Source organism: Pseudochaenichthys georgianus, unplaced genomic scaffold (genome assembly GCF_902827115.2).
Source record: "Pseudochaenichthys georgianus unplaced genomic scaffold, fPseGeo1.2 scaffold_1534_arrow_ctg1, whole genome shotgun sequence".
NCBI classification, from domain to species: domain Eukaryota; kingdom Metazoa; phylum Chordata; class Actinopteri; order Perciformes; family Channichthyidae; genus Pseudochaenichthys; species Pseudochaenichthys georgianus.
The window spans coordinates 7,501-32,156 of NW_027262368.1; the positions used below are offsets into that span (position 1 = coordinate 7,501).

A 24,656-nucleotide genomic window follows, 5' to 3' on the forward strand; every position below is an offset into this window, starting at 1 on the left:
TGTTGACCCGCCGAACATCGTTCTGCACAGACCGCAGGAGGAGGCCTGGTGATTAGCATTTTGCAAATTAAGCTTCACGAAGGCCTCCAGGACTGTTCTATATTTAACCGGCTGGTTTCAGACGCCGGAGGACAGCCTTCGAAATGCTGACAACTGGATTGTTGTATATCCGTTAGGCTGTTTTCAGCACACTGTGTTCATTAGTGATTAGTTACACGAACAATTAATCAGAAACAGGAACAGGTTTATTACCAGGAAGGTTGACACGTACGAGGAATTTGACGATACATACAATCCACTAAAGCAGTCAGGTTGTGAACCCGTAGGTTTAAACACATGATAGATGGATAGATTTATACATTTCTTTATTGTCACAGCGAAATTCCAAGCATTCCCGATGGTGCAATCGCACATAACTGACAGTATAAGTATCATGTTGACAATACAAGCTAAAACTCTGACTATATAATGTATAAAGTGACTATAATATGTTCCCGTCTTTGCATTTTGAAACGTGTTCGATACGTTTTGACTGTAGACGAAGAATCACCTTTAAAACAATCCCAGGATTCTCGTGTGCGGATGTCCCGTAGTAGTTGAACTGATTACTTGCGTTGATCCAGAATGTTGTTGTTTATTGATCTGTTGTGTTCCTCTCTCCTCAGTGGACCTTCTTCAGATGCTGGAGATGAACATGACCATCGCCTTCCCAGCAGCCCCTCTGCTCACCGTCATCCTGGCCCTCGTCGGTAAGTCCACATCCGTGAAATCAATCCTGCATTCATTTCCTGAGTGGAGGCAGTGGTCTTATCGTGCGTAGAGGAAGTCATACACTGAGGTCGACGCCGTCAGGTTCTGATTTCAGTTCAAGATTAAAGGCTTTTATTGTCCTTTGTACTTAGCTACAGTGTCGTTATGACAACGCAAATCTGAGGTCACAGGCTCCTCCAACAGAGCAACACAGATAAGCAGAAAAAATAGTGCAAGTCAATACAAATAAAATAGAATATAAATAGTGCAATAAGAGTCTATACAAGTGATTGGAATATGATATATTAGATCAAGCATTTCTAAGTAGTAGCCAGATGAACGTTATGGAAGTTCAGGTGTTAGCAGTCTTGTTGCCTGGGGGATGAAGCGGCAGCAGACAGAACAGTGTATGGCTGGGGTGATGGGGGTCTTTCGTAATCTTGAGGGCTTTCTTCCTGAGCCGCTGGGAGTAGAGGTCCTCCATGGAGGGCAGCTCCGTCCTGGTGACGTGCTGTTAAGATAGTTGAGATATAGCAATGAACATGTAAGTCACAGGCTCTTCCAACAAGGCAACATGAATGTATATCGGACAAATACATCAATTACAATATGTATTCAATGCAAGAGAATGTTTTGAGATGTGCAATGTACAGAATAAAATGGAGCAAGAAGAGGTGGTTAGTCATGTCTGGTCGGAGGTTTTCATGACCAGATTTGAGGGCAGTCATGTCCATGCGAGTGGAGGAAGTTATAGTCCATGTAGAGGAACTTACATCCAGAGTGTAGTTACTCATGTTCCAGATGAAGGTGGTGAAGGTGGTCAAGGTGGCTGTGAAGGTGGTCAAGGTGGTTGTGAAGGTGGTTGTCAAGGTGGTTGTGAAGGTGGTTGTTAAGGTGGTTGTCAAGGTGGTCAAGGTGGTTGTGAAGGTGGTGGTTGTGAAGGTGGTCAAGGTGGTGGTCAAGGTGGTTGTGAAGGTGGTTGTCAAGGTGGTTGTGAAGGTGGTAAAGGTGGTTGTTAAGGTGGTGGTCAAGGTGGTTGTGAAGGTGGTTGTTAAGGTGGTTGTCAAGGTGGTAAAGGTGGTGGTTGTCAAGGTGGTTGTGAAGGTGGTCAAGGTGGTTGTGAAGGTGGTTGTCAAGGTGGTTGTGAAGGTGGTTGTCAAGGTGGTTGTCAAGGTGGTTGTGAAGGTGGTTGTCAAGGTGGTTGTTAAGGTGGTTGTGAAGGTGGTTGTTAAGGTGGTTGTCAAGGTGGTTGTGAAGGTGGTTGTGAAGGTGGTCAAGGTGGTTGTGAAGGTGGTTGTCAAGGTGGTTGTCAAGGTGGTTGTGAAGGTGGTAGTCAAGGTGGCTGTGAAGGTGGTAAAGGTGGTTGTTAAGGTGGTTGTCAAGGTGGTTGTGAAGGTGGTTGTGAAGGTGGTCAAGGTGGTTGTGAAGGTGGTTGTCAAGGTGGTTGTCAAGGTGGTTGTGAAGGTGGTAAAGGTGGTTGTGAAGGTGGTTGTCAAGGTGGTTGTCAAGGTGGTTGTGAAGGTGGTCAAGGTGGTTGTGAAGGTAGTCAAGGTGGTTGTGAAGGTAGTCAAGGTGGCTGTCAAGGTGGTTGTGAAGGTGGTTGTCAAGGTGGTTGTGAAGGTGGTTGTCAAGGTGGTCAAGGTGGTTGTGAAGGTGGCTGTGAAGGTGGCTGTGAAGGTGGCTGTGAAGGTGGTTGTGAAGGTGGCTGTGAAGGTGGTTGTCAAGGTGGTTGTGAAGGTGGTTGTCAAGGTGGCGAAGGTGGTTGTGAAGGTGGCTGTGAAGGTGGTTGTGAAGGTGGTGAAGGTGGCTGTGAAGGTGGTTGTGAAGGTGGTGAAGGTGGCTGTGAAGGTGGTTGTGAAGGTGGTGAAGGTGGCTGTGAAGGTGGTGGTGAAGGTGGTTGTGAAGGTGGCTGTGAAGGTGGTTGTGAAGGTGGCTGTGAAGGTGGTGGTGAAGGTGGTCAAGGTGGTGAAGGTGGCTGTGAAGGTGGCTGTGAAGGTGGCTGTGAAGGTGGCCACTGAAAGCAAGGTTTATTATCGGGAGATTAAAAAAATGGATTCCTGTCATCAGACGTTGTCCTCTTCAAGTCTCCAAGTTCAAATCTGAAGCCCGTGATTGATTGGCTGTTTAGTGAAATCCTAACCTGCTGATGTCACTTCCTGTCTTCAGGCATGGAGGCCATCATGTCCGAGTTCTTCAACGACACGACGACGGCTTTCTACATCATCCTCATCGTCTGGTTGGCCGATCAGTACGACGCCATCTGCTGCCACACGAACACCAGCAAGCGCCATTGGCTGAGGTCAGTCACGTGACCAACCACACAGGCATGACACTGTGTAATCATAACTGGGTGTTTACGGTTTATTTATTTGATTTGTTATTTTATCTTTTCTTTTTTTTGTGATCACATTTTTATTGAGATTAATACACATGTACAACCAAAAGCACAACTCTTTTGATTTTTTTGGACAATAAGACGAGAGCAGTTAATTACAAAATATACAGAATAAATATAATAATAATACATTATATTTATATAGCGTTTTTCTGCAACTCAAAGACGCTTTACAGGATGAGGGAGGGTGGACAAACAGAAAAGGCAGTCAAGAGGAAGTTGATTGAGGGGGGGGGGGCTTATGGGTAGACAGAGATGGGTTTTGAGGCGGGACTGGAAGACTGTGAGGGACTCAGAGTCACGGAGGTCTTGAGGGAGGGACCTCCAGAGCCTAGGAGCTGCCACGGAGAAGGCTCTGTCCCCAAAGCTGCAGAGTGTGGATGTGGGAATGGATAGGAGTCCGGCTGCGGGGGGTCTGAGGGGCCGTGGGGGGTCTGAGGGACCGTGGGGGTTGATAGGTTTGTGAGATTTGGGGGGGGGGGCCAGATGGTGGAGGGCTTTGTGGGTGAGGACCAGCATTATGTAATTGATGTAAGCTAAAAATAATAACAATACTACAGACAAACAGAAATAAAATAAAAACTAATAAACCCAACCCTCTCTCCATACACACACACACACACGCACGCACGCACGCACGCACGCACGCACGCACACACACACGCACACGCACACGCACGCACACACAGACAGAGATGCACACACACACACAGACACACACACACACACACACACACACACACACACACACACACACACACACACACGCACACACGCACACACAGACAGAGATGCACACACACACACAGACACACACACACACACACACACACACACACACACACACACACACACACACACACACACACACACACACACACACACACACACAGAGACAGACACACATACACACACACAGACACACACACACACACACACACACACACACACACACACACACACACACACACACAGAGACACACACACACATGCATACAGTGTTATTTTATCTTTTCTTGATTACCATGTACCTATTTGTTTATTTGTTTATTTATTTATTTGTTGTTTTTGTTTGTTTTTTAATAAAACTGTATTTTGGATGGTGGATGTAAAAAGATAGTCTTTCATATTTGTCTTATCAAATAGGACATACAACGTAAAAGAATAATATATCTATTGTAGTGATAATGATATAATCTATTGTATCTAGACGTACATTTAGATGTATTGCTCTGATATTAATGTTATATATATTTGTATTGGTGTTTAACAAATAAATACACCCCAACAAGAGAAATATGTAAATAAATGGTTAAATAAAATGTTGAATATTAAATAATGCTGGCGAACTGCTATGTGCGCCGCCGCCGCGCGAACGTGACAGTGGAGTACACATACATGTTATTTAGTTTTAGGGAGAAGGGCTGGGATTAAATAAGTATAAACTTCTTCCCACCCCTTTTCAGATGTATTATTAGGTAGATCATTTATTTATATATAATTAGTTGTACTGCTTAAGTTGTACAGTATCATAATTATCTTGTTTCATTATTGTTTTACATGTTCGAAATGAATCCAATCAAGTGTTTTATTTGTAGTACTCACGTATATCTTCTGTTTCTCAGGTTCTTCTATCTGTATCATTTTGCCTTCTACGCGTATCACTACCGCTTCAACGGGCAGTACAGCAGCCTGGCGCTGGTCACTTCCTGGCTCTTCATCCAGGTGGGTTTTCATTATTGCTTTATTATTGTACTCCTATTGTGTTATTTTATATTGTACTTATTTCAGTCGGACAACTCACGCGTTCCTTAATATGTTTATGAGAAGCAGCGTGTAGTTTGAGTGTGGCGTCTAGGCTCGGGCCTCATCGCTCCACAGATTTACAAAGAACATTGATTAGTTGGGGTGTAACGGTTCACTAACATTTCGGTTCGGTACGTACCTCGGTTTTTAGGTCACGGTTCGGTTCGTTTTCGGTACAGCAGAAAAGATCACAAAACATAACATATATATATATATTTTTTTATTATTATTAAACTGAATATTCACTCAAAATATAATAAAATAAACATTAAGGTGCAGCTTTTCGATGAACTGAAATAATCTGTATCTGAACTGTACTGTACTAGTACCTAAGCAGCCAGCTTGACTTTAGGACTTGCTGGTCATTGTATTTTCATGTTGTTTAAAGAAAGATGAACTCGTCCACATTGCTGCTGAAAGGGCAGATCTGCTGGCACTAGCAACGTCTCCTGCTGTGGAGAAACAGCCTCTCTAGGGACAGAGGTAGCAGATACAGCCAGGTAGCGCTTTGCTACCATGGCAACATAAGGATATTTGCCGTTTGTAATAGCTTTGGCTCGGTCTGAACTCTCTGCGAGTGGTGGAGGCTACATGCTAGCGGGAGTTGGGTTTGCACTTCAGTCTTTTGGTACCGGTGATATTCACGTTCGGGTGATGCCTTTTCAAATGAGTGCACGTTTGATGTATTGCCAGCCGCGTAACCAATGCTAGTTGAACAATGCCGACACACAGCTTTGGTTCGGTCCACCTGTCTTTGTCCGTCAGCCTTGTTCGTAACTGCGAAACCAAAATGTTCCCAAACCGGAGACTTCAATGATGCTGGAGGATTTTCGAGCTCAACTTTATCTGCGTTCGCCATTTCGACAGTTCCTCAAATTACTGACTAAACTTGAACGCATCCCTGTGACCAGCTCTCATAGTATGCCTCTCGTCCCATGAAATGACTTGGTCGCTCTATGACGCGTTGAACCCAATGTGAGCAAATTACTCTGAATGCTGCGACGCACTGAGATTACTTCCAATTTTTTACGTTTAACGTTATATTCGTTCGGTACACTTCGGCACACACGTGTACCGAACCGAATAATTTTTTTTGGTACGGGTACGTATACCGGTACACCCCTAATGATTAGATAACTATCCCCCGAGCCTACAGGTGGGAGCTGGGGTGGTGGGGGGGCAGGCGAGCAGCAGCAACATGAAACGCAGCAGTAGCAATGTGAACGCAGCAGCAGCAGCTATTTAATCCTTAAGTCGTCGCCTTATACCTATTCCTAACCTCCTGACTTCCTTCTTGTCCTTTCAGCACTCCATGATCTACTTCTTCCACCACTACGAGCTCCCGGCCATCCTGCAGCAGATCCGGATCCAGGAGATGTTGCTCCAGAACCAGCAGGCGGGTCAGAACAACCAGACGGCTCTGCAGGACAACCTGAACAACAACCTGAACAACAACCAAAATAATGCTGCTGCTAATGCTGCTAACGCTGCTAACGATGCTAACGATGCTAACGATGCTGCTGCAGCGCCCGAAGACAACACCGAAAACCCTCCAGGACCCACTGCTGACCAACCAGAGACCCCAGCGGACCCCCTCGCCTCCCCTTCCTCCCCAAATGCAGCCGCTGTGGGAGGAGAGGTGAGGTCCGAGTTGAACTGGGTTTCTCAAACGGCCGCTATTATCACTGAAGCTTTGTCTTCTTCTAACCAGCCCGTAGGAGGAGAAGAATTAGCAGCAGCAGGAGGAGGAGAAGGAGAAGCAGCAGCAGCAGGAGGAGGAGGAGCAGCAGGAGGAGGAGGAGGAGCAGCAGGAGGAGCAGCAGGAGGAGGAGCAGGAGGAGGAGGAGCAGGAGAAGGAGGAGGAGGAGCAGCAGCAGGAGGAGGAGGAGGAGACGCGTTGGATGTTGTTGAGATTAAACCCAAAGTGGGAGGAGCCTCACCCGAGTCTGACCCCCCCCTGAAGGAGGAGGAAAAGGAGGAGGAGGCGCCCCCCCTCCCCAAAACTGACTGTCCCCCCCCTCATAGTGCCGGTACAGACTGCAGAGCAGAGAGTCCGTCCTGAGAGGAAAACAAAACCCAGTCCTCAGGCTCTCAGGATCAGGGGCCATTTTATTATTTTAAAAACATCTGATGGATTAGTTCCCAACCTGAGGCCACGCAGGAAGTGAATTTTAGTGAATTTCTCCTCTTCAAATTAAAAAGAAAGGAAATGTTTTGGTTAAACTGCTTCTAGGAAACTTGAATCTGAGCGTCGTCTGCATTTAAAGTGATTTATTTTAGAAAGGAAGCCAAAACAACGGGAAGGTTTCGAATGAGTGAAACATGATTGATTGATTATTAATCAGTAATTGATTAATAACTGATCAGTAATTGATGATCGGATAAATGATTGATAAGTTGCTGATCAGCCCTGATTCTGACGGACTGAAGCACAAACCTGATTTCTGTTTCAATCTGCTTTAATTTTGAAGAAAAGACTCTTTGAGAGCAGGAAGTGGACGGATGCCTTATCAATGATCCTTCAGAGACGCTCAGCAGCGGAGCCAGCTGATTGGTTGTGCAATATGACCGTCATACCTCAGGCTCCGCCTCCTACCTTCAATGTGATGCGTTCTGGTGGTGCGTTCAGGTTCCCCTCGTCAGCTTGTAAATGTCAGTCTGTCTGCTTCTGTCGTCACGTCGTCACAGCTTAAGGCAAATACACACAACTCCTGTGGTTCGGTCTTGGGTCCCTGAACGCACCATGAGCTGGGGTACCTGAACGCACAGCAGGCTGTTGTGAAGGAGGCGGAGCCTGCAGTGTGACATCACAGGAACTGAACAAAGTGATGTGGGGGGGGGTATTTTTCTTCTTCGTGCCTCTGCTGGATGACTGTAGCCTCGTTAGCTGATCTGAAGCCTGAAACTCATCAAACTGTATTTAACTGTCCAGTAAACCAGTGCAGCTGTTTGCACACAGACGTGGGTTGTTGTTGTTGTTTTCGTTATAACTATTATTTCTGTCTGTATTCAAACCTCAGATAGTTAGAGGTTGATGATGTGCTAAGAGTTTATTTGACAGATTTTTTCAGACAAATGTCAAAATTATAAATCACTTGAAAGAAAAGAATCCTTATCAAAGTTTTGACATTTTGAAGTTGGAATATTACAATAAATTAATATTTAAAGGTTTCAATATACAAACTTTTTTCAAGGGTCTTTGTTCTGGAAAACATTTTTTAGACTAAATATTAAAAACTTTCTTTAAAAAAAATGTTTTGACACTTTTCATAATTACACAACTTTTCTAAAACTGAAGTCATACTATAATAATTAATAAAAAGGTCAAAGATTCATATATTATATTTTATAAAACAATATACTATAACTTTAAAAGTTGTAGTTTCATAGTATAGTATGCGATAAGAAGAAATAGGCAGTAAAATGTGTCAAAAAGTCAGTCAGTATAAAGTTTGTGTAATAAGTAATAAAAAGGCAGAGTATAACATGCAAAAAAAAATCTAAAAGTTGTATTTGAAAAAACATTTAAATTAGTAAAATATGTTTTAAGAATTAGTGAAAAGTTGAATTTCATAAAAAAATTATTGTATGTCAAAAATAGATTCAATAGATGAGAGTAACACATGCGTCACTTCCGGGCAACAATGACGGCTCCGCCCACTTTTGGGGGAAAACAAAGCTGTCATTTGAACGGCGGTCGATACAAATTCTGAAGTTTTTGCCAATCCGATCAGAAATGTAAGAAAACCGTGGATTTTTGGATCTTCAAAGCGTCCGATTACGATGGCCAGACAGGCAAATATTATATTATTTTCCGCCTCGCTCATGAGAGTAACAGCTGGCGAAATGACGGCCTCGCCTACTGATTTTAATTTAACCATATATCGAGCCCGATCGTCGATTTTAAATGATTTAATGTAATTGTTTGCCTGTCTGGCCATCGTCATCGGGCTCTTTGAAGGTCCAAACATCCACGGGTTTCTTACATTTCTTATCGGATTCGTAAAAACTTCAGAATTTGTATTGACCGCCATTCAAATGACAAAGTTGTTTTCCCCTAAAAGTGGGCGGGGCCGTACTTTTCGCCCGGAAGTGACGTAGGTGTTACTTTCATGCATCGGTGCTTTCACACCGGAATACTTTTCTCAGGCATAGTTCCGATAGTTCCTGGGATTTTGCGTTCACACGAAAAATATCTGGAAATGGAACTTTTTTTTGGGAACCTTTTCACCCCTTTTCAGTCCCTGCTAGAGAGGTGGGACTTTCCTGGGGAGGAAAAGGTTCCAATTTCTGATTGGCTGGGGGCGAATTGCACGCCCCGTAAAACTCTGAAAAGTTTTGTGAAGCCGTCATTTTATTTGCTCGCATTAGCATTATTAGCATAAGCCCTGCGCACCAACAGGGAGTGACTAACTTATGGCAACACAAAATAAAACGTGGGAGTGAGGAGGAGGTGTCGGCGCTTCTGGCGATTTAACCGGGGGGCTCGGGGACTTCTGGCGGCAGTATACGCCATGAAGTTGTTTGCGGCCTGCCAGTAAACCCAAAGCAGAAGAAGAAGTGAAGTCAGCGGCTTAATTTCGCTGCATTTGCGTAATCCTCCCTCATTGACTTATTCTGGTGTGAACGCGATCTACTCGATAGTTCCATGAACGAAGAGTTCCTGGAACTATTCCTGGGAAAAGTACTTGGTGTGAAAGCGCCTAATGTAGGAACTTAAATCTGAGCGTCATCTGCATACAGAGATTTATTTAAAGTAGGAAGCCAACAGAACAGTAATCAGTAATCAAACATCTGTAATTGATTGATAATTGATCAGAGCTAGATGATTGAATAGTTGTTGGTCAGGTAAATTATTGATCATTAGGCGCTTTCACACCAAGTACTTTTCCCAGGAATAGTTGCCGGAAATCTTTAGTTCCGGAACTGTCCTAGCAGATCGCGTTCACACCGGAATAAGTTCCCTGAGGGAGGATTACGCAAATGAAGCCGCTGGCATCACTTCTTCTGCTTTGGGTTTACTGGCAGGCCGCAAACCACTTCACGGCGTATACTGCCACCCGAAGTCCCCGGGCCAGAAGTCCCCGGAGTTGGGGACTGGCTTCAGTAGAAGCTGCTGGGAGTCTTCCGAGTAAATCGCCAGAACGCCGACACCTCCTCATCACTCCACCGCTCCCATGTTTTCTTTTGTGTTGCCATAAGTTAATCTCTCTCCGTTGGTGCGCTGGGCTAATGCTAATAATGCTAATGCGAGCAAATAAAATGGCGGCTTCACAAAAACTTTTCAGAGTTTTACGGGGGCGTGGTTTGCAATTCGCCCAGCCAATCAGAAATTGGAAAAGGTTCGCAAAAAAAAGTTCTAGTTCCAGATCTTTTTTGGTGTAAACGCAAAATCCCAGGAACTATCGGAACTACTCCTGGGAAAAGTCGGTGTGAAAGCGCCTAAAATAAATAAAAGTCACTAAAATATGTCATAAAAAAAACTTCATTTGAAAACGGGTGGAAACAGTTTCTCTCAGGGACAAGAGGAGTGAGACGCTGGAGGACGGAGGAAGGTAAAGGGAGGATGAAATGAGACGGGTGTGTGTACTCTGGAGGCAGCAGGTGAGAGATATGGTTTTGCAGCACATGAAACACTGTTCAGATAAAAAGACAAACGTATCACAATTATATTTAATTTATCGTGATTATATTTAATATCTGAACTTAAAACACTTTCAACATGTGTTGTATATAAAATGTTAGAAAGAACAAGACTCTGAGTTTGGTGACACCCATTTCCTTTTTAATTTCTTTAAAAAAAAAATGTGAATATCAACATGAACAGAAACATCAGGGCCCTTTCTCATTTCTCGAACTCCCCTCCTCGACTCCCCTCCTCGACTCCTATCCTCGATACTTAGTCCCGCCCACAGGAGATGCGAGCGGAGGAGCCGAGGAGGGGAACCGAGGAGAGAGGAGGGGAAGCAGCAGGCGGTTAGAGAAATGAGAACTCCTCTCCTCTGAGCGGTCATTTTAAAGAGACGTCCATTAATGAGGACAGAAGGCACAGCAGCCTCTGTCTGATGGACAGATGTGTTCATGATGACTTATATATTTACTTTGATTCATTCACAGTGCGGTGTAATGAGACAATAACAGGCTACAGATGCGGACACACACATATATATGTGTATATATTTATATAAATAAATACAATTTCAGAATCAAACAGAGCACTCTCATAACTCGTAACACTATCAGAGACTGGATATATCCCCCCCCCCTCTCTGGTCGCTACAATGAGGAAAATAAATTACGGGCCAAAAGTTGTATTTACAAGTATTAAAAGTAAGCAGAGGACACCAAACCAACAGACCTGTCTGTCCGCTGCATCTACGCACACACTGTATCACACACACCTACACACTGTACCACACGCACACACACGCACACACACACACGCACACAGCCGTTGTGTATTTTATTGTGAAGCACTGAATGGTTTTAGAAAAATATCGACTCTTTGTTTGTAGATATCTACTAAACTAAAGCAAATAAAGAGAGTAGGCCTGTTATACTGAGTGATATATATTATACACTCTGCTCTGCTTTCTGCACGGACCTCACAGCTGTTCTCTCTGTAAACATCGCGTCGCGATGAAAGCAGTTTCTAAAATAATATCCAGGGGATGCATGCAGAGCTGTCATTGGCTGAGATAAGTCCGGCCGTGCGTCACGACTCTTTGAAACATCTCTGTTCCCGGAAATGCATCCGCGAAGGAGCCGTGGAGGACCATGGAGGACCCATCAGTGTATCCTCGGTTAGAGCTCCTCCAGAGAGCCTCCTCGATGCTCGATGCTCGGTCCTCGACGTGCATTTAGAGAAATGGGATGTCCTTCAACATGGCGCGCTAAAATTCATTTCCGGGTCACTACCGGAGGACAGAGGAGTCGAGGAGTCGAGGAGGGGGATTTGATTAAATGAGAAAGGGCCCAGGAGTTTAACATCGGCAGCGTCACATTTCACAAAAACAGACAGGTCAGTGAACGCCTCACAGAAACACCTGGTTCGAAGGAATATTTCTGCGTCTCTAATTTCATTGTGTGTCAAGGATGTGGCTAGCTTAGTTTAGCCGCCTTTAGTTTAGCCGCCTTTAGTTTAGCGGTGGTGACGTGAAGTCATGTGACCGTGCTGTAGTTCCTTTATAGCCCAACATTAGCCGCCTTTAGCTTAGCGGTGGTGACGTGAAGTCATGTGACCGTGCTGTAGTTCCTTTATAGCCCAACATTAGCCACCTTTAGCTTAGCGGTGGTGACGTGAAGTCATGTGACCGTGCTGTAGTTCCTTTATAGCCCAACATTAGCCACCTTTAGCTTAGCGGTGGTGACGTGAAGTCATGTGACCGTGCTGTAGTTCCTTTATAGCCCAACATTAGCCTCCTTTAGCTTAGCGGTGGTGACGTGAAGTCATGTGACCGTGCTGTAGTTCCTTCAGTGGCGAGCCGTCAGGGCCCTCTAGGATATTCTACAAAATAATATTTAAATTTCAAAAGAAATAAATCCTTTGAATCTGCCTATTCAGTTTCTGTTGGAATGTGAAGGGTTAAATGAAAGAAGCTCGTCTACGAGTTACTGTGAAGACAGGAGCTGATTGGTGGTCCAGCTATGAATTCACAGAGGGCCCGCTACAGTAACTGAACGAGAGAGTAATGTCAAATGACAGTACAATTGACCAATCATGTTTTTCTAAATGCGTTTTATCATCGTGGACTTTATGAGAAGTTCCGCCCGCTGTGAAGCTTTTCTTGTTTCCATAGCAACAACAACAACTTCCTGTCAACAGCGTAAACTCGCCTTCAAAATAAAAGAATGTCCATACAAAATAGGAAGCCAAGCCAATGTACACTTAAAGGCCCTGACACACCAAGCAGTCACCAGAGGACTAGCCGACGCTGAAGTCGGCTGTTGCCTGGCCGTGTTCTCCTGCGTTTTGGCCATGTGTCGCACGGGAACACACCGCACCGACTTCAGTGCGTGAGTGGCAATAACTCTCCTTACCAGCAGGCGGCGGTAGTGTGTATTCGTCATTCAAAAGAGGCAACAACCGGAAGACAGAGAAGAAGAAGAGTATCTTTTCTCCGTAATATCATACAGAGCTGGCCTCTCCTGGATCAAGGTGATGAGCAGGTCTTCGTTTGCATCATTCCAGATCGCCATGATGAGATGAAAATGAATAGCAGTCTGTGTGTGCCTTCTTAAATCGTTTGTTTACGTCCCTCACTTCCGCTTCGCTTCTCATGCACTGATTTGCTAGCTGAACAGCCAATCAGAGTGATTATTTGGTCCGACTGCCAGACCCGATGCATGGCCGATTCAACATGTTGAATCGGCCATGCATCGGGTCAGGCAGTCCAAATAAGGCGTGTCACGGTCGACGGTGCGGGACACACCAACCTGACTACGGCGCCGCGAATGCCCGACAGCCTCTGACGGCCTCTGACTCCCAAAATCGGGTTGGTGTGTCAGGGCCTTAAGACATATAAACAACTGCAACGGAAGTAAGAAACACAATGCAACATCCTTTTCTATTTCAAAAAACACAAATTGGGTTATTTACAGGTGTTGTTTTGTGTGGTAGAGGGTCGCTTTCATTGATGCGTTTTGCACCCTGGGCCGTTGTTTTGAAATTCCGCTGAAGTATACGCTGTGACGTAATAACTTTTTTCGAGGGAAGGGGGGTCAGAGGGCCTAGGTATAAAAGTCACAGCTCCCAACTGAGTTCCTTTATAGCCATACAGTCTATGTTTATAGCCCAACATTAGCCACCTTTAGCTTAGCGGTGTTGACGTGAAGTCATGTGACCATGCTGTAGTTCCTTTATAGCCCAACATTAGCCACCTTTAGCTTAGCGGTGTTGACGTGAAGTCATGTGACCATGCTGTAGTTCCTTTATAGCCCAACATTAGCCACCTTTAGCTTAGCGGTGGTGACGTGAAGTCATGTGACCATGCTGTAGTTCCTTTATAGGCCAACATTAGCCACCTTTAGCTTAGCGGTGGTGACGTGAAGTCATGTGACCGTGCTGTAGTTCCTTTATAGCCCAACATTAGCCACCTTTAGCTTAGCGGTGGTGACGTGAAGTCATGTGACCGTGCTGTAGTTCCTTTATAGCCCAACATTAGCCTCCTTTAGCTTAGCGGTGGTGACGTGAAGTCATGTGACCGTGCTGTAGTTCCTTTATAGCCCAACATTAGCCTCCTTTAGCTTAGCGGTGGTGACGTGAAGTCATGTGACCGTGCTGTAGTTCCTTTATAGCCCAACATTAGCCACCTTTAGCTTAGCGGTGGTGACGTGAAGTCATGTGACCGTGCTGTAGTTCCTTTATAGCCCAACATTAGCCTCCTTTAGCTTAGCGGTGTTGACGTGAAGTCATGTGACCATGCTGTAGTTCCTTTATAGCCCAACATTAGCCACCTTTAGCTTAGCGGTGTTGACGTGAAGTCATGTGACCATGCTGTAGTTCCTTTATAGGCCAACATTAGCCACCTTTAGCTTAGCGGTGGTGACGTGAAGTCATGTGACCGTGCTGTAGTTCCTTTATAGCCCAACATTAGCCACCTTTAGCTTAGCGGTGGTGACGTGAAGTCATGTGACCGTGCTGTAGTTCCTTTATAGCCCAACATTAGCCTCCTTTAGCTTAGCGGTGGTGACGTGAAGTCATGTGACCGTGCTATAGTTCCTTTATAGCCCAACATTAGCCTCCTTTAGCTTAGCGGTGGTGAGGTGAAGTCATGTGACTGTGCTGTAGTTCCTTTATAGCCCAACATTAGCCTCCTTTAGCTTAGCGGTGGTGACGTGAAGTCATGTGACCGTGCTATAGTTCCTTTATAGCCCAACATTAGCCACCTTTAGCTTAGCGGTGGTGACGTGAAGTCATGTGACCGTGCTGTAGTTCCTTTATAGCCCAACATTAGCCTCCTTTAGCTTAGCGGTGGTGACGTGAAGTCATGTGACCGTGCTGTAGTTCCTTTATAGCCCAACATTAGCCTCCTTTAGCTTAGCGGTGGTGACGTGAAGTCATGTGACTGTGCTGTAGTAACTTTATAGCCCAACATTAGCCACCTTTACCTTAGCGGTGGTGACGTGAAGTCATGTGACCGTGCTGTAGTTCCTTTATAGCCCAACATTAGCCTCCTTTAGCTTAGCGGTGGTGACGTGAAGTCATCTGACCGTGCTGTAGTTCCTTTATAGCTCAACATTAGATTTCTTACTTCAGAAATCATAAAGTGCTGTTAGTATGTGGAGATTATTCTGCTGAACAAAACATCTTAGTATCAAACACTGGCAGTTTCCCTTGCTACCGTCTAAGTGCTAAACTAGGCTAAGCTAAACTAGCAGTCCTGGACACAGAGATGACATTAATAATATCTAAAGTGAAAGAAGAAGAGAGGATTTAGTCAAATGTCAGACAGACAGTGCCTTAAAGTTGAAAGTTATTATTTTATCATTCTAATAATTCATCAGTGCAAACAGTAGTGTGTAGCTTTAGCAGCTAGCTGTAGTTAGCATCCGTGTCGTGAATAAAACAGTGAAGATCATAAAGACTGCAGCTCCCAGTCTGTATGATCCTCTTTGTCTCAGAGGTTTAAATCTTCAGATAATTCATCACAAACACTTACAGTTGTTATAATCCACTAAACAACCTGGACCACTGAATTTCTTTGTTATTGTTAAATCGGTTTTAAAACTTTAAATGGAGAGTTGTTGGAGATGTGTTTATTAAAAAGGAAGTACAAAGAAACCTTTTAAATGTAAAATATAACAATATTTGGACATTTACGAATAAAAAGAGTGTCAAACAGGATATCAACAGGTTTTAATGGATAATTTGTACAGAAAACATTTATATAAAACTTTAAATAAAAGGTGTCTCGACCTAACCATTGAAAACGTGTGATCTACCAACACAGTCTCACGGCATTTCGTGTTATAGTCACGAAATTAATCTATTGATTCGTGTTCACCAACACAATTTTCGATAATACAGATTTCAGTATTCTGACACAGAACGATTTTAGAAGCAATGTATTTCTATTGGTAGTCTGTTTCGTGCCTGCACCAAATAATAACTCTCTGAGCCATTTCTTTTCCTCGCGGACGGCAAAAAATCTCCGACATTATACAATTTAAAATAAAAGGGTTAGGCTTAGGGTAAGATATTAAGTAAGAAAATGTTTTTATGAACCACACAGCTTCTGGTCTTCCAAGACCCGACCGGACAAAAAGACGTGGTGCAGGCACGAAACACACTACCAATAGAAATACTTTGCTTTTAAAATCATTCTGTGTGACACCAAAAAAATGCAAAAATCCTGTTGGTGAACACGAATCAATAGATTAAATTAATTTCGTGACTATAACACGAAATGCCGTGAGACTGGGTTGGATCTACATAATGTCTGAATATTGTTGAACAAAACAATTATTAGTATTTTCCGTACACTAAATGTGTTTTTAAATGTAAAAAAAAACATTTTCATTGGGACAATTAATATTCAAATTAATGGATTGTGATGATGTCTTCTAACAATTTGCAAATCAAACGCGAAACCATTTAATCCTCAGATCAAAAGTTACTGTGGAGATAATCCATTAAAAACATGAAGATAAATAATACATCATTAATGTTCTAATCAGAGAGTCTGTGACGTTTCTTTAGTAAACCTTAATTGTTCCTATAAAACACAAAGTGGATTTCGCTGCTTTTCTGCAGAGTCAAAGTCTCATTTCATTTAGTCCGTGTTTGATCCTCTGAGGCTCCCGTAGGTCAGTTCAGGTGACCAAAGTTTCTGAGACACTTTAGTGTCACAGTGGCCATTATAAACATTCAGAAAGAAAGATTAATATTTAAAAACTTCTTTATATAAACCAACTTGTGTTTTCACGTAAAGTTCTCCCAAAAGCAACATTGAGCAAAAAGCCCAATGTCAATTTAAACTACAGATCTGAATTTTAGTACGCAGAATTGTCATTGTTGGTAAAAAATGTAAACATTACAGAGCCATAAAATTATATTTATATAATTAACTCTGAGATTAAAGTTGTAAATTAATTGAAAAAAAACACGACAATGGACCCACTAAAAGTAGTAGAGATGTTTAAATAATAAATACGTTAAGTTTTAGTCTGAGTTTTTACATCTAGGTTCAACTTTTCAAAAATGTAGGCAGTTTAAAATGGCCACCGTGTGCAGAGGGTCATGTGACCTGTGCAGAGAGAGCATCACCTCCTCTGATTGGTCAGTCTGCTCTGGAAGGGCCGGACTTTGGACAGGACTTTGTGAGGGGGGGTCGTCATGGTGGTCACGCACTTCGTGTTGGCGGGAAGGGGCATTACCGGGGCGATAGTGACAGTGGGCAGAGTCACGGTGGGCGGGGAAGTTGTGGGTGGGGCTTCTGTTGTTGTTGTTGTTGTTGTTGTTGAGAGGTTGTCTGTCTCCGGGGCAACAGGGTTGGTCAGCGTTGTTTGGATTTCGGCCCGACGAGCGAGAGCCGTTCTCAGCCTTTCACGCATCTGGTCAATCTCTTCCTGAAGCTCCTGTAGCTCGCCGGGACGGGGCGGGGCTACAACTACAGGGGGCGGAGCTACAACGATAGGGGGCGGGGCATTAGTCCGGGCAGCTGATTGTCGGGAGAGCACCAGACTTGCTAGCGACGCCGCCGGACCTCCGTTAGCAACAAGTCTGCTGTTTGGCCCCGTGTTTGGCCCCGTTTTTTGCCCAAATATTGGCCCACATTTTGGCCCCGTGTTTGGTTTGGCAGGCCCCTCCCCCTCAGGTTTGGATTTGGCATCGGAGGCGGCCATGCGGGCGAGGAGGCGCCGCGTGTTGAGCGTCTCCAGGTGGAAGTGGACTCGTTTGAAGTCTCGCGCGTCATTAGCAACGGCGGCGGCGTCCTCGTTGTTCCACCTGGTCGCAACACCGGGAGGTCCTGGGGGTCCTGGGGGGGGCGGGGGTGGGGGCGGGGGCTTCTCCAGGTTACAGCTGGACACAAACAGAGAGGTCGTTTTTAAAATCAAGTTATTAAGAAAGCTCTGTCTGAGTAGAAGCTACATTTATATATTTCTTTCTGTCTCTTTACTGTTGCTCTAACACTGTAAACGTCCCCTCTGTGGGGTTAACTAAGGTATTCTGATTTAGGACTGTTTGATTGGACAAAGCCTTCACTACATTTGAAAAACAAATTAAAACTTTTAAATCAATAATATAATAACGAACCTCTTCTCTTTCTCTGCACGCTGACGCTTCACGTCTTCATACGTCATGTTCAGGGCACGGTGGATTTTCTGTTAAACAGGAAACAAAACATAAATAACTTTTTAATATGATCTGATTCTCATCAACAGAAGCACAGATGTGTTAGTGCATGTAAATGGGCTGCAAAGGCTAAAATCCCTGTGTTCCCCAGAGATCCCTCGTTTTTTTTTTTATATCTCAGAATTCTGTTTTTTTCATAAAATTCTAGCTTTATTCAGAAAATGTCAGAATTCAGACTTTGTTCTCCAAATTATCACTCACATTTTTCACAAAATCTGACTTATTACTGTACATCTCAGAATTGTGACTGCTTTCTGAAATTAACATTTTTTTTCAGAAAATCTCAAAATCCTGTATTTTTCTTGAAATCTGACTTATTTCTGAAAATTTCTAAATTCTGACTTTTTTCAGAAAATTCTCACTTTTAAATTTTTTTTATTTAAATTCTCACTTTCTGAGAACTTAAACATTCTGACTTTTATGTAACATTTCAGAATTCAGATTTTTTTTGGTCAAAATTCAATTTTTTCCCAGAATTGTGACTCCTTAATGAAAATTCTGAAATTTTATCAAAATTCTTGAAATTTAAAATGTTCTAATTTTTTTGTCAAAATCTCCGAATTCGGACTTTTTTTTTAAAATAATCTGTTCATTTAAAAATTCAAATTTTTCTGAAAACCTCAAAATTCTGACTCATTGGGCAAAATCTCAAAATTCAGATTTGTTCTGAAAATCTGAAAATGTAATTGTGACATACACCTGAACAGCAGCAGAATAGGGCTTCTGAATCAGTGATGATTCTGAATCAGTATTTATCTGAGTTACCTGTGAGGTGTGCAGCCAGTACTTGAGGTTCTGCCGGCGCCGGATGTGAGGCAGAACCAGCTGGTAGAACCCGTGTTCCCCGACCAGCGTGAGCAGCGCCCCCCCCACCCCGACACACAGCATCAGGAAGAGGCCCGAGAAGTGGCTGATGCCCATCTGAAGCGTCTGAGGGGGGAACACGTGAGTATCATATATTTAATATAAGATAAAATAGAACTGAATTGATCCCAATTTGGGAAATGTTTGTGTTGCAGCAGCATAAAAGACATGGCATTGTACAATACAAACTCAAAAGAAAGTAGAAAATATACATGTTGAATTTACAAATTAACAAAAAACAAAACTAATGTGATTTATATAATAAATATATATGTGTTAGCTGACGTCGTCGTGTCGAATTATTATATAATCATTTAAAACACAGTCTTATACTCTGATTTCCTTTTACGATGTTAAACTGTATGTTCAGCCTTGCATGTGTTTAACGGAGACAGATGTTAAGGATTTACATTTCAGGAGGGCAAAGGAAGTAAGAGGTGGATTTGCAAAAGGTTAAGGACGAGGGGGGTTAAAGGTTTGATGGTGGGATGGAGGACCAGCTGTTTCCTCTCATGAACACACAGAGAGACTGAAAGCAGAACTTCTTTCTCCTCTGAGGAGGAAGCTGCTCTGTTCCTGCATTTCAGATCCCTTTCACTCGGATACTTTATTACTTTTATCAGTTCCTCTGAAGTGTCCTCCACACTGACCTCGGTGACGGCGAACACGCGGTTTCCACAGGGAACCACTTTGTACCATTTATCGTGCAGAAGATCCATGAAACCCTCAGACTTGTATCTGCTGATCACGTCGGAAATGTTGGACGTCAAGGGCGAGTTCTGCGGCAGGCCGATACCATAACCTGGAATACATCATAAACATATTATATATACATAACAACACGCTGATACACATCAAATGGATAATAAATAACAACAAATGAATAATTTGATAACATGACATCAAAGAATATGAACAAGTAAAACTCTAAATTACAAACCAATATATCGCCAAACAACACTCGAGAATATTATTATTATTTTGTTTTATTATGACTTATTTTCATCTGCAGGCTGGATATATGTTTTATAAATATTTAAATATATATTCTGACAGTGGAGATGTGAGGATGATGAAACTGGATGAAACAGAAAGCTGAGAGGAAGTGATCTGCAGATAAACCAGAGAGACGCGTCTGAACTCAGGAACGTTCAGACATTACAGAAACAATGGAGGGTTTGAATTTACTCTTTCTGGAGGTCTCTGGTTAGTGTCTCTAGTTAGTGTCTCTAGTTAGTGTCTCTAGTTAGTGTCTCTAGTTAGTGTCTCTAGTTAGTGTCTCTGGTTAGTGTCTCTAGTTAGTGTCTCTAGTTAGTGTCTCTAGTTAGTGTCTCTGGTTAGTGTCTCTAGTTAGTGTCTCTAGTTAGTGTCTCTAGTTAGTGTCTCTAGTTAGTGTCTCTAGTTAGTGTCTCTAGTTAGTGTCTCTAGTTAGTGTCTCTAGTTAGTGTCTCTAGTTAGTGTCTCTAGTTAGTGTCTCTAGTTAGTGTCTCTAGTTAGTGTCTCTAGTTAGTGTCTCTAGTTAGTGTCTCTAGTTAATGTCTCTAGTTAGTGTCTCTAGTTAGTGTCTCTAGTTAGTGTCTCTAGTTAATGTCTCTAGTTAGTGTCTCTAGTTAGTGTCTCTGGTTAGTGTCTCTAGTTAGTGTCTCTAGTTAGTGTCTCTAGTTAGTGTCTCTAGTTAGTGTCTCTAGTTAATGTCTCTAGTTAGTGTCTCTAGTTAGTGTCTCTGGTTAGTGTCTATAGTTAGTGTCTCTAGTTAGTGTCTCTAGTTAGTGTCTCTAGTTAGTGTCTCTGGTTAGTGTCTCTAGTTAATGTCTCTAGTTAGTGTCTCTAGTTAGTGTCTCTAGTTAGTGTCTCTAGTTAGTGTCTCTAGTTAATGTCTCTAGTTAATGTCTCTAGTTAATGTCTCTAGTTAGTGTCTCTGGTTAGTGTCTCTAGTTAGTGTCTCTAGTTAGTGTCTCTGGTTAATGTCTCTAGTTAGTGTCTCTGGTTAGTGTCTCTAGTTAGTGTCTCTGGTTAGTGTCTATAGTTAGTGTCTCTAGTTAATGTCTCTAGTTAATGTCTCTAGTTAATGTCTCTAGTTAGTGTCTCTGGTTAGTGTCTCTAGTTAGTGTCTCTAGTTAGTGTCTCTGGTTAAGTGTCTCTAGTTAGTGTCTCTGGTTAGTGTCTCTAGTTAGTGTCTCTGGTTAGTGTCTCTAGTTAGTGTCTCTAGTTAATGTCTCTAGTTATGTCTCTAGTTAGTGTCTCTGGTTAGTGTCTCTGGTTAGTGTCTCTAGTTAGTGTCTCTGGTTAGTGTCTCTAGTTAGTGTCTCTAGTTAGTGTCTCTGGTTAGTGTCTCTAGTTAGTGTCTCTAGTTAGTGTCTCTAGTTAGTGTCTCTAGTTAGTGTCTCTGGTTAGTGTCTCTAGTTAGTGTCTCTAGTTAGTGTCTCTAGTTAGTGTCTCTAGTTAGTGTCTCTGGTTAGTGTCTCTAGTTAGTGTCTCTAGTTAGTGTCTCTAGTTAGTGTCTCTAGTTAGTGTCTCTGGTTAGTGTCTCTAGTTAGTGTCTCTAGTTAGTGTCTCTAGTTAGTGTCTCTAGTTAGTGTCTCTGTTAGTGTCTCTAGTTAGTGTCTCTAGTTAGTGTCTCTAGTTAGTGTCTCTAGTTAGTGTCTCTAGTTAGTGTCTCTAGTTAATGTCTCTAGTTAGTGTCTCTAGTTAGTGTCTCTAGTTAGTGTCTCTGGTTAGTGTCTCTAGTTAGTGTCTCTAGTTAGTGTCTCTAGGTTAGTGTCTCTAGTTAGTGTCTCTAGTTAGTGTCTCTAGTTAGTGTCTCTGGTTAGTGTCTCTAGTTAGTGTCTCTAGTTAGTGTCTCTAGTTAATGTCTCTAGTTAGTGTCTCTAGTTAGTGTCTCTGGTTAGTGTCTCTAGTTAGTGTCTCTGGTTAGTGTCTCTAGTTAATGTCTCTAGTTAGTGTCTCTAGTTAGTGTCTCTAGTTAGTGTCTCTGGTTAGTGTCTCTGGTTAGTGTCTCTAGTTAGTGTCTCTAGTTAGTGTCTCTAGTTAGTGTCTCTGGTTAGTGTCTCTGGTTAGTGTCTCTAGTTAGTGTCTCTAGTTAGTGTCTCTGGTTAGTGTCTCTAGTTAATGTCTCTAGTTAGTGTCTCTAGTTAGTGTCTCTAGTTAATGTCTCTAGTTAGTGTCTCTGGTTAGTGTCTCTAGTTAGTGTCTCTGGTTAGTGTCTCTGGTTAGTGTCTATAGTTAGTGTCTCTAGTTAGTGTCTCTAGTTAGTGTCTATAGTTAGTGTCTCTAGTTAGTGTCTCTAGTTAGTGTCTCTGGTTAGTGTCTCTAGTTAATGTCTCTAGTTAGTGTCTCTAGTTAGTGTCTCTAGTTAGTGTCTCTAGTTAGTGTCTCTAGTTAGTGTCTCTAGTTAGTGTCTCTAGTTAGTGTCTCTAGTTAGTGTCTCTAGTTAGTGTCTCTGGTTAGTGTCTCTGGTTAGTGTCTCTAGTTAGTGTCTCTGGTTAGTGTCTCTGGTTAGTGTCTATAGTTAGTGTCTATAGTTAGTGTCTCTAGTTAGTGTCTCTAGTTAGTGTCTCTGGTTAGTGTCTCTAGTTAGTGTCTCTGGTTAGTGTCTCTGGTTAGTGTCTATAGTTAGTGTCTCTAGTTAGTGTCTCTGGTTAGTGTCTCTAGTTAGTGTCTCTAGTTAGTGTCTCTAGTTAGTGTCTCTGGTTAGTGTCTCTGGTTAGTGTCTCTGGTTAGTGTCTATAGTTAGTGTCTCTAGTTAGTGTCTCTAGTTAGTGTCTCTAGTTAGTGTCTCTAGTTAGTGTCTCTAGTTAGTGTCTATAGTTAGTGTCTCTAGTTAGTGTCTCTAGTTAGTGTCTCTAGTTAATGTCTCTAGTTAGTGTCTCTGGTTAGTGTCTCTAGTTAGTGTCTCTAGTTAGTGTCTCTGGTTAGTGTCTCTAGTTAGTGTCTCTAGGTTAGTGTCTCTAGTTAGTGTCTCTAGTTAGTGTCTCTAGTTAGTGTCTCTGGTTAGTGTCTCTAGTTAATGTCTCTAGTTAGTGTCTCTAGTTAGTGTCTCTGGTTAGTGTCTCTAGTTAGTGTCTCTAGTTAGTGTCTCTGGTTAGTGTCTCTAGTTAGTGTCTCTAGTTAGTGTCTCTAGTTAGTGTCTCTAGTTAGTGTCTCTAGTTAGTGTCTCTAGTTAGTGTCTCTAGTTAGTGTCTCTGGTTAGTGTCTCTAGTTAGTGTCTCTAGTTAGTGTCTCTAGTTAGTGTCTCTAGTTAGTGTCTCTAGTTAGTGTCTCTAGGTTAGTGTCTCTAGTTAAGTGTCTCTAGTTAGTGTCTCTAGTTAGTGTCTCTAGTTAGTGTCTCTGGTTAGTGTCTCTAGTTAGTGTCTCTAGTTAGTGTCTCTAGTTAGTGTCTCTAGTTAGTGTCTCTAGTTAGTGTCTCTAGTTAGTGTCTCTAGTTAGTGTCTCTAGTTAGTGTCTCTAGTTAGTGTCTCTAGTTAGTGTCTCTAGTTAATATATCTAGTTAATATATCTAGTTAGTGTCTCTAGTTAGTGTCTCTAGTTAGTGTCTCTGGTTAGTGTCTCTAGTTAGTGTCTCTAGTTAGTGTCTCTAGTTAGTGTCTCTAGTTAATGTCTCTAGTTAGTGTCTATAGTTAGTGTCTCTAGTTAGTGTCTCTAGTTAGTGTCTCTAGTTAGTGTCTCTGGTTAGTGTCTATAGTTAGTGTCTCTAGTTAGTGTCTCTAGTTAGTGTCTCTAGTTAGTGTCTCTGGTTAGTGTCTCTAGTTAGTGTCTCTGGTTAGTGTCTCTAGTTAGTGTCTCTAGTTAGTGTCTCTGGTTAGTGTCTATAGTTAGTGTCTCTAGTTAGTGTCTCTAGTTAGTGTCTCTAGTTAGTGTCTCTGGTTAGTGTCTCTAGTTAGTGTCTCTGGTTAGTGTCTCTAGTTAGTGTCTCTAGTTAGTGTCTCTGGTTAGTGTCTATAGTTAGTGTCTCTAGTTAGTGTCTCTAGTTAGTGTCTCTAGTTAGTGTCTCTAGTTAGTGTCTCTAGTTAATATATCTAGTTAATATATCTAGTTAGTGTCTCTAGTTAGTGTCTCTAGTTAGTGTCTCTGGTTAGTGTCTCTAGTTAGTGTCTCTAGTTAGTGTCTCTAGTTAGTGTCTCTAGTTAATGTCTCTAGTTAGTGTCTATAGTTAGTGTCTCTAGTTAGTGTCTCTAGTTAGTGTCTCTGGTTAGTGTCTCTAGTTAGTGTCTCTGGTTAGTGTCTCTGGTTAGTGTCTCTAGTTAGTGTCTCTGGTTAGTGTCTCTAGTTAGTGTCTCTAGTTAGTGTCTCTAGTTAGTGTCTCTAGTTAGTGTCTCTGGTTAGTGTCTATAGTTAGTGTCTCTAGTTAGTGTCTCTAGTTAGTGTCTCTAGTTAGTGTCTCTAGTTAGTGTCTCTAGTTATGTCTCTAGTTAGTGTCTCTAGTTAGTGTCTCTGGTTAGTGTCTATAGTTAGTGTCTCTAGTTAGTGTCTCTAGTTAGTGTCTCT

General features: G+C 42.6%; 1 protein-coding gene across 1 annotated transcript in view; it reads left to right on the top strand.

Moving 5' to 3' along the window:
- Positions 1-7,916, top strand: part of tmem259 (transmembrane protein 259) — a 15,389-nt gene extending 7,473 nt beyond the window's left edge. The window contains exons 7-11 of the mRNA XM_071202180.1: positions 666-749; positions 2,917-3,049; positions 4,771-4,870; positions 6,258-6,590; positions 6,663-7,916. Coding sequence (XP_071058281.1) covers positions 666-749; positions 2,917-3,049; positions 4,771-4,870; positions 6,258-6,590; positions 6,663-7,013 — 1,001 coding nt within the window. The 3' untranslated portion in view covers positions 7,014-7,916. The remainder of the gene's footprint in view (positions 1-665; positions 750-2,916; positions 3,050-4,770; positions 4,871-6,257; positions 6,591-6,662) is intronic.
- The last annotated feature ends 16,740 nt before the right edge of the window (positions 7,917-24,656 follow it).